The sequence below is a fragment of the Streptopelia decaocto genome, assembly GCF_964273445.1.
Source record: "Streptopelia decaocto genome assembly, chromosome: 29".
Lineage (NCBI taxonomy): Eukaryota > Metazoa > Chordata > Aves > Columbiformes > Columbidae > Streptopelia > Streptopelia decaocto.
Window position 1 is genome coordinate 172,211 of NC_138684.1, and position 9,999 is coordinate 182,209.

A 9,999-nucleotide genomic window follows, 5' to 3' on the forward strand; every position below is an offset into this window, starting at 1 on the left:
TCCCTTCCCCAATATTCACTCACATCCCAAATTTCCTCCTCACTTCCAAAATTGCCATTCGCTTCCCAAATTTCCTGCTCGCTCCCCAAATATTCGTTCACTTCCCAAATTTTCTGCTCACCTCCCAAATTTACCGCTCGTTTCCAAAATATTTGTTCACATCCCAAATTTCCTGCTCATTTCCCGAATTTGCCGCTCGCTTCCCAAATTTCCTGCTCACTCCCCAAATATTCATTCACATCCCAAATTTCCTGCTCGCTCCCCAAATTTTCATTCACTTCCCAAAATTCCTGCTCACTTCCAAAATTGCCATTTGCTTCCCAAATTTGCCACTTGCTCCCCAAATTTTCGTTCACTTCCCAAATTTCCTGCTCGCTTCCCAAATATTTGTTCACTTCCCAAATTTGCTGCTCACACCCAAATTTCCTGCTCACCTCCCAAATCTTTCACTCGCTCCCAAATATCCACTCGCTCCCCAAATTTGCCACTCGCTCCCCAAATCTTCCGCTCGCTCCCCAAATCTTCCGCTCGCTCCCCAAATCTTTTGCTCGCTCCCCAAATTTCCGCTCGCTCCCCAAATTTGCCACTCGCTCCCCAAATCTTTCGCTCGCTCCCCAAATTTGCCACTCGCTCCCCAAATTTGCCACTCGCTCCCCAAATCTTTCGCTCGCTCCCCAAATCTTTCGCTCGCTCCCCAAATCTTCCGCTCGCTCCCCAAATCTTCCGCTCGCTCCCCAAATTTGCCGCTCGCTCCCCAAATCTTTCGCTCGCTCCCAAATTTCCGCTCGCTCCCCAAATCTGCCGCTCGCTCCCCAAATCTGCCGCTCGCTCCCCAAATTTTGCCGCTCGCTCCCAAATTTCCGCTCGCTCCCAAATTTCCGCTCGCTCCCCAAATTTGCCGCTCGCTCCCCAAATCTTTCGCTCGCTCCCCAAATCTCTCGCTCGCTCCCCAAATCTCTCGCTCGCTCCCCAAATCTTTCGCTCGCTCCCCAAATTTGCCACTCGCTCCCAAATTTGCCACTCGCTCCCCAAATCTTCCGCTCGCTCCCCAAATCTTCCGCTCGCTCCCAAATTTGCCGCTCGCTCCCCAAATTTGCCGCTTGCTCCCCAAATCTCTCGCTCGCTCCCCAAATCTCTCGCTCGCTCCCCAAATCTCTCGCTCGCTCCCCAAATCTTCCGCTCGCTCCCAATTTTGCCGCTCGCTCCCCAATTTTGCCGCTCGCTCCCAAATCTTCCGCTCGCTCCCCAAATCGTCCGCTCGCTCCCCAAATCGTCCGCTCGCTCCCCAAATTTGCCGCTCGCTCCCCAAATTTGCCGCTCGCTCCCCAAATCTTTCGCTCGCTCCCAAATTTCTGCCCGCTCCCAAATTTCCACTCGCTCCCCAAATTTCCGCTCGCTCCCCAAATTTCCGCTCGCTCCCCATATTTGCCGCTTGCTCCCAAATCTTTCACTCGCTTCCCAAATTTGCCGCTCTCTCCCCAAATCTATCGCTCGCTCCCCAAATCTTCCGCTCGCTCCCCAAATCTTCCGCTCGCTCCCCAAATCTTCCGCTCGCTCCCAAATCTTTCGCTCGCTCCCCAAATTTCCGCTCGCTCCCCAAATTTCCGCTCGCTCCCCAAATCTTTCACTCGCTCCCCAAATCTCTCGCTCGCTCCCCAAATTTCCGCTCGCTCCCCAAATCTTTCACTCGCTCCCCAAATTTCCGCTCGCTCCCCAAATTTGCCGCTCGCTCCCCAAATCTTCCGCTCGCTCCCCAAATTTCCACTCGCTCCCCAAATTTCCACTCGCTCCCCAAATTTCCACTCGCTCCCCAAATCTTCCGCTCGCTCCCCAAATTTGCCGCTCGCTCCCAAATCTTTCGCTCGCTCCCCAAATTTTCCGCTCGCTCCCCAAATCTCTCACTCGCTCCTCAAATCTTCTGCTCGCTCCCCAAATCTTTCGCTCGCTCCCAAATCTCTCGCTCGCTCCCCAAATCTCTCGCTCGCTCCCCAAATCTCTCGCTCGCTCCCCAAATTTCCGCTCGCTCCCAAATCTTCTGCTCGCTCCCCAAATTTGCCGCTCGCTCCCCAAATTTGCCGCTCGCTCCCCAAATTTCCGCTCGCTCCCCAAATCTTCCGCTCGCTCCCCAAATTTGCCGCTCGCTCCCCAAATTTGCCGCTCGCTCCCCAAATCTCCCGCTCGCTCCCCAAATCTCTCGCTCGCTCCCCAAATCTTTCGCTCGCTCCCAAATTTGCCGCTCGCTCCCCAAATCTTTCGCTCGCTCCCCAAATTTGCCACTCGCTCCCAAATCTTCCGCTCGCTCCCCAAATCTTTCGCTCGCTCCCAAATTTCTGCCCGCTCCCCAAATTTCCGCTCGCTCCCAAATCTTTCACTCGCTTCCCAAATTTGCCGCTCGCTCCCAAATTTGCCGCTCGCTCCCAAATCTTTCACTCGCTTCCCAAATTTGCCGCTCTCTCCCCAAATCTCTCGCTCACTCCCCAAATCTTCCGCTCGCTCCCCAAATCTTCCGCTCGCTCCCCAAATCTTCCGCTCGCTCCCCAAATTTGCCGCTCGCTCCCCAAATTTCCGCTCGCTCCCCAAATCTTCCGCTCGCTCCCCAAATCTTTCGCTCGCTCCCCAAATCTCCCGCTCGCTCCCCAAATCTCCCGCTCGCTCCCCAAATCTTTCACTCGCTCCCCAAATCTTTCGCTCGCTCCCAAATCTTCCGCTCGCTCCCCAAATTTCCGCTCGCTCCCCAAATTTCCGCTCGCTCCCCAAATCTTTCGCTCGCTCCCAAATTTGCCGCTCGCTCCCCAAATCTTTCGCTCGCTCCCCAAATTTGCCACTCGCTCTCAAATCTTCCGCTCGCTCCCCAAATCTTTCGCTCGCTCCCCAAATTTCCGCTCGCTCCCAAATCTTTCACTCACTTCCCAAATTTGCCGCTCGCTCCCAAATTTCCGCTCGCTCCCCAAATTTGCCACTCGCTCCCCAAATCTTCCGCTCGCTCCCCAAATTTGCCACTCGCTCCCCAAATTTGCCGCTCGCTCCCCAAATCTTTCGCTCGCTCCCCAAATCTTTCGCTCGCTCCCCAAATCTTTCGCTCGCTCCCCAAATTTCTGCCCGCTCCCCAAATTTCCGCTCGCTCCCCAAATTTCCGCTCGCTCCCCAAATTTCCGCTCGCTCCCCAAATCTCTCGCTCGCTCCCCAAATTTCCGCTCGCTCCCCAAATCTTTCACTCGCTCCCCAAATTTCCGCTCGCTCCCCAAATTTGCCGCTCGCTCCCCAAATCTTCCGCTCGCTCCCCAAATTTCCACTCGCTCCCCAAATTTCCACTCGCTCCCCAAATCTTCCGCTCGCTCCCCAAATCTTCCGCTCGCTCCCCAAATTTGCCGCTCGCTCCCAAATCTTTCGCTCGCTCCCCAAATTTTCCGCTCGCTCCCCAAATCTCTCACTCGCTCCTCAAATCTTCCGCTCGCTCCCCAAATCTTTCGCTCGCTCCCAAATCTCTCGCTCGCTCCCCAAATCTCTCGCTCGCTCCCCAAATCTCTCGCTCGCTCCCCAAATCTTTCGCTCGCTCCCCAAATCTCTCGCTCGCTCCCCAAATTTCCGCTCGCTCCCAAATCTTCTGCTCGCTCCCCAAATTTGCCGCTCGCTCCCCAAATTTGCCGCTCGCTCCCCAAATTTCCGCTCGCTCCCCAAATCTTCCGCTCGCTCCCCAAATTTGCCGCTCGCTCCCCAAATTTGCCGCTCGCTCCCCAAATCTCCCGCTCGCTCCCCAAATCTCTCGCTCGCTCCCCAAATCTTTCGCTCGCTCCCAAATTTGCCGCTCGCTCCCCAAATCTTTCGCTCGCTCCCCAAATTTGCCACTCGCTCCCAAATCTTCCGCTCGCTCCCCAAATCTTTCGCTCGCTCCCAAATTTCTGCCCGCTCCCCAAATTTCCGCTCGCTCCCAAATCTTTCACTCGCTTCCCAAATTTGCCGCTCGCTCCCAAATTTGCCGCTCGCTCCCAAATCTTTCACTCGCTTCCCAAATTTGCCGCTCTCTCCCCAAATCTCTCGCTCACTCCCCAAATCTTCCGCTCGCTCCCCAAATCTTCCGCTCGCTCCCCAAATCTTCCGCTCGCTCCCCAAATTTGCCGCTCGCTCCCCAAATTTCCGCTCGCTCCCCAAATCTTCCGCTCGCTCCCCAAATCTTCCGCTCGCTCCCCAAATCTCCCGCTCGCTCCCCAAATCTCCCGCTCGCTCCCCAAATCTTTCACTCGCTCCCCAAATCTTTCGCTCGCTCCCAAATCTTCCGCTCGCTCCCCAAATTTCCGCTCGCTCCCCAAATTTCCGCTCGCTCCCCAAATCTTTCGCTCGCTCCCAAATTTGCCGCTCGCTCCCCAAATCTTTCGCTCGCTCCCCAAATTTGCCACTCGCTCTCAAATCTTCCGCTCGCTCCCCAAATCTTTCGCTCGCTCCCCAAATTTCCGCTCGCTCCCAAATCTTTCACTCACTTCCCAAATTTGCCGCTCGCTCCCAAATTTCCGCTCGCTCCCCAAATTTGCCACTCGCTCCCCAAATCTTCCGCTCGCTCCCCAAATTTGCCACTCGCTCCCCAAATTTGCCGCTCGCTCCCCAAATCTTTCGCTCGCTCCCCAAATCTTTCGCTCGCTCCCCAAATCTTTCGCTCGCTCCCCAAATTTCTGCCCGCTCCCCAAATTTCCGCTCGCTCCCCAAATTTCCGCTCGCTCCCCAAATCTTCCGCTCGCTCCCCCAATCTTTCGCTCGCTCCCCCAATCTTTCGCTCGCTCCCCAAATTTCCTGCTCAATCCCAACCTGGTTTAATCCCAACCTGTTTTCCGGCCGTTTCCCAGCTCGGTTCTCGGTGGTTTCACCCAGAGCGCCGGACCCTCCCCCAACCGGCCAAGGCGGAGCCCATCGGCACAATTTAAATGCTAAACCGGTTAAGTGGGGACAATCAGAGCCGGGGGGGGGGGGGGACAATCGGAGCCCGGGGGACAAGGGGACACGCCCGGGGGACAAGGGGACAGGCCGCAGGTTTTGTCACTAAAGCTTCGCCCCATGGAAAAAGCTTCAACCACGAGTTTTCAGCCCAAACGCTTCGCCCGTCGGTTTTAACCCAAAAGCTTCACCCGTTGGTTTTAATCCAAAAAGCTTCAATCGCCGATTTTAACCCAAAAGCTTCAATCGTTGGTTTTTAACCCAAAAGCTTCAATCGCCGGATTTTAACCCAAAAGCTTCAATCGCTGTTTTTTAACCCAAAAGCTTCAATCGCCGGATTTTCCCCCAAAAGCTTCACCCGTCGGTTTTAGCCCAAAAGCTTCAATCGCCGGGTTTTCCCCCAAAAGCTTCAATCGCCGGATTTTCCCCCAAAAGCTTAAATCGCCGGATTTTAACCCAAAATCTTCGGCCGATGGTTTTCCCGGTTCCTCGAACCAACCGCGTGTTTTCCCCCCGATCCAAAAGGGATTTCGGGTGATCCGGTGAAGCCGCGACGCCGGATAACGCGATCCCGGCCGATTTCCATCCATTTCCATCACTCCTCTCCAGTGTTAACGAGCTCGTTTAGCAGAAAAGCGGCTTTTTCGCCCCAAATCCCGCGCCGAGGGGTTTTGTGGGATGCGGCGGCGGCGCCGGATCCTCGGGGGATTCACCGCGGCGTCCGTGGGGTGAATTGGTGTTGGTGGTGCCGGGATGTGCCGAGAGGTGTCCTGGGCTGCTGCCTGGCACCTGCCAGAGCCGGACGCCTGGGTCCCTTCCCGGACGCCTGGGTCCTCTGCTCGGCACAGACCCCCCTGATCACAAATGCCCACCCGGACGCCTGGGTCCCCTCCCGGACGCCTGGGTCCTCTGCTCGGCACAGACCCCCCTGATCACAAATGCCCACCCGGACGCCTGGGTCCCCTCCCGGACGCCTGGGTCCGCTCCCGGACGCCTGGGTCCCCTCCTTGGCACAGACCCCCCTGTCCACAAATGTCCACCCGGACGCCTGGGTCCCCTGCTCAGCACAGACCCCCCTGTCCTTCCCTACACTCACCCGGACGCCTGGGTCCCCTCCCGGACGCCTGGGTCCTCTCCTCACCATAGGAATCCCCACTTCCCCTCCAAACCCACCCAGACGCCTGGGTCCCCTCCCGGACGCCTGGGTCCCCTCCTCGGCATAGGAATCCCCACTTCCCCTCTAAACCCACCCGGACGCCTGGGTCCCCTCCCGGACGCCTGGGTCCTCTCCTCGGCACAGACCCCCCTGTCCTTCCCTACACTCACCCGGACGCCTGGGTCCCCTCCCCAGCACAGACACCCTCCCCTCCAAACCCACCCGGACGCCTGGGTCCCCTGCTCAGGACAGACCCCCCTGTCCACAAATGCCCACCCGGATGCCTGGGTCCCCTCCACGGCACAGACCCCCCTGATCAGAAATGCCCACCCGGACGCCTGGGTCCCCTCCCGGACGCCTGGGTCCCCTCTCTGGCACAGACCCCCCTGCCCACAAATGCCCACCCGGACGCCTGGGTCCCCTGCTCAGCACAGACCCCCCCCCCTCCCTCCCTATACCTACCCAGACACCTGGGTCCACTCCCGGACGCCTGGGTCCTCTCCTCGGCACAGACCCCCCTGATGACAAATGCCCACCCGGACGCCTGGGTCCCCTGCTCAGTGCAGACCCCCCCTCCCTCCCTATACCTACCCGGACGCCTGGGTCCTCTCCTCAGCATAGGAACCCCTACTTACCCTCCAAGCCCACCTGGACGCCTGGGTCCCCTCCCGGACGCCTGGGTCCTCTCCTCGGCACAGACCCCCCTGATCACAAATGCCCACCCGGACGCCTGGGTCCCCTGCTCAATACAGACCCCCCTGTCCTTCCCTACACTCACCCGGACGCCTGGGTCCTCTCCTCACCATAGGAATCCCCACTTCCCCTCCAAACCCACCCGGACGCCTGGGTCCCCTCCCGGACGCCTGGGTCCCCTCCTCAGCACAGACCCCCCTGTCCTTTCCTACACTCACCCGGACGCCTGGGTCCCCTCCCGGACACCTGGGTCCTCTCCTCCCCATAGGAATCCCCACTTCCCCTCCAAACCCACCCGGACGCCTGGGTCCCCTCCCAGACGCCTGGGTCCCCTCTCTGGCACAGACCCCCCTGCCCACAAATGCCCACCCGGACGCCTGGGTCCCCTGCTCAGCACAGACCCCCCTGTCCTTCCCTACACTCACCCGGACTCCTGGGTCCCCTCCCGGATGCCTGGGTCCTCTCCCGGACACCTGGGTCCCCTCTCAGGACAGACCCCCTCCCCTCCAGACCCACCCGGACGCCTGGGTCCCCTCCCGGACGCCTGGGTCCTCTCCTCGGCACAGACCCCCCCTGTCCACAAATGCCCACCCGGACGCCTGGGTCCCCTGCTCAGCACAGACCCCCCCTCCCTCCCTACACTCACCCGGACTCCTGGGTCCTCTCCCGGACGCCTGGGTCCCCTCCCCAGCACAGACACCCTCCCCTCCAAACCCACCCGGACGCCTGGGTCCCCTGCTCAACACAGACTCCCCCTCCCTCCCTCTACCCACCCGGACACCTGGGTCCCCTCCCGGACGCCTGGGTCCCCTCCTCAGCACAGGACCCCCCCCCCCCCCCTCCTCCCCAAACCCACCCGGACGCCTGGGTCCCCTCCCGGACGCCTGGGTCCCCTCCTCAGCACACACCCCCCCCTCCCTACACTCACCCGGACGCCTGGGTCCCCTCCCGGACGCCTGGGTCCCCTCCTCAGCACAGGACCCCCCCCCCCCCTCCTCCCCAAACCCACCCGGACGCCTGGGTCCCCTCCCGGACGCCTGGGTCCCCCCCCATACTTCTGAGTCCCCCCCATCACCACCCCCCCCCTCACCCCCCACCCTCCCCGGGCCGCCTGTTTCCCGCCCCCCCCCCCCGTCCCGAACGCCTGGGTCCCTTCCCAGTTCCCTCAGGCCCTGCCTCCCCCCCCCCCCCCCACCTCCCCGAACGCCTGGGTCCCCCCCGGACGCCTGGGTCCCTCCACTCCGCGTTTCAGCACCGGGGACGGGGTCGGAACGGGGGGTTTGGGGGGGTCAGAACCGCCTCCCCCCCCCCTCACCTCAGGTCCCCCGGTCCCGGTTCCGCTTTGTCCCCACCCGGGTCCCCCCCCCGGGCACTCACCCCACCGGCCCCCCGGGGCCCGGCTGCTCCTCAGCGGCTCCCCCGCCGCCTCCTCCCCCTCTCCGGCTTCCGTAGCAGCCGCCGCGCCGGGGACATGGTCCCTTTAAATCCCCCCCCGGGGGCCCGGCCGGTCCCGCCGCCGCCGCCGCCGCCTCCTGCGCCGCTCCGGCCGCTCCCCCGCCTCCCTCCCGCCGGCGGGGCCTCATTACGTCACGCCGGGCGCGACCAGGCCGCCGCCGACATCTTGGGGGCGGCGAACGGGGTCCCAGCGCCGCCTCCTCCTCCGCCGCCGCCTCAGCCGCCGCCGCCATGTTGGGCCGCCCCCCCAACCGGCCGCTCCCGCCCCGCCGGAGCGGCCGCTGCGCGTCGCCGCCGCCCTCCGCCCTCCGCGGGCCGCGCGGCGCGCTGCTGATGACGCGGTGGGCTGCGCGGCGCCGCCATCTTGGGAGTGGCGGGGTGGTTGGGGGGGAGGTGGTGCCGCGACCTTCCAGGAGGGAGGGGGGAGAGAGCGGCGCGGGGGTGGCGTCATCACGGAGCGACGGCGGCGCCGCGCCGCCATGTTGGGGGGGCGCAGGGGGAAGGTCCTGAGGGGACCCCGCGGTCCCGGTGTCGCCAAAGGGGACACAAAGTGGCCACAAAGTGGCCCCGGGGCCTTGGCCTGAGGGTCCCCATGGCCCTGGTGTCCCCAAAGTGTCCCCAAAGTGTCCCCAAAGTGTCCCCAAAGTGTCCCCAAAGTGTCCCCGTGGCCCTGACATCCCTGTGACTGTGACCCCAAGAGTCCCCATGACCGTGTCCCCATGTCCCTGTTGTCCCCAAGTGTCCCCATGGCGCTGCCATCCCCATGGCCATGTCCCCAAGTGTCCCCATGGCCCTGTCCCCATGTCCCTGTTGTCCCTAAAGTGTTCCCATGACCATGTCCCCAAGTGTCCCCATGTCCCTGTTGTCCCCAAGTGTCCCCATGGCCCTGTCACCCCCACGACCATGTCCCCAGGTGTCCCCATGACTGTGTCCCCAAGTGTCCCCACGACCATGTCCCCAGGTGTCCCCATGACTGTGTCCCCATGACCATGTCCCCAGGTGTCCCCATGACCATGTCCCCAAGTGTCCCCACGACCATGTCCCCAGGTGTCCCCATGACTGTGTCCCCATGGCCATGTCCCCAAGTGTCCCCATGACCGTGTCCCCATGTCCCTGTTGTCCCCAAGTGTCCCCATGGCCCTGTCACCCCCACGACCACGTCCCCAAGTGTCCCCATGACTGTGTCCCCATGGCCACGTCCCCAAGTGTCCCCACGACCATGTCCCCAGGTGTCCCCATGACCATGTCCCCAGGTGTCCCCATGACCATGTCCCCAAGTGTCCCCATGACTGTGTCCCCATGGCCATGTCCCCAAGTGTCCCCATGACCGTGTCCCCATGTCCCTGTTGTCCCCATGTCCCTGTTGTCCCCAAAGTGTCCCCATGGCCCTGTCACCCCCACGGCCACGTCCCCAAGTGTCCCCATGACCCTGTCACCCCCATGGCCACGTCCCCAAGTGTCCCCATGTCCCTGTTGTCCCCAAGTGTCCCCATGGCCCTGTCACCCCCACGGCCACGTCCCCAAGTGTCCCCATGACCACGTCCCCAAGTGTCCCCATGACTGTGTCCCCATGCCCACGTCCGCAAGTGTCCCCATGGCCCTGTCACCCCCATGGCCACGTCCCCAAGTGTCCCCATGACCATGTCCCCAAGTGTCCCCATGGCCCTGTCACCCCCATGGCCATGTCCCCGAGTGTCCCCATGACCATGTGCCCAAGTGTGCCAAGTGTCCCCATGACCGTGTCCCCATGTCCCTGTTGTCCCCATGTCCCT

General features: G+C 61.8%; 1 protein-coding gene across 3 annotated transcripts in view; it reads right to left on the minus strand.

Moving 5' to 3' along the window:
* WIZ (WIZ zinc finger) overlaps positions 1-8,461 on the minus strand; it is a 64,587-nt gene extending 56,126 nt beyond the window's left edge. For all 3 annotated transcript variants that reach the window (XM_082073976.1, XM_082073977.1, XM_082073975.1), the window contains exon 1: positions 8,150-8,461. In XM_082073976.1, coding sequence (XP_081930102.1) covers positions 8,150-8,460 — 311 coding nt within the window. In that variant the 5' untranslated portion in view covers position 8,461. The remainder of the gene's footprint in view (positions 1-8,149) is intronic.
* Between the last annotated feature and the right edge of the window lie 1,538 nt (positions 8,462-9,999).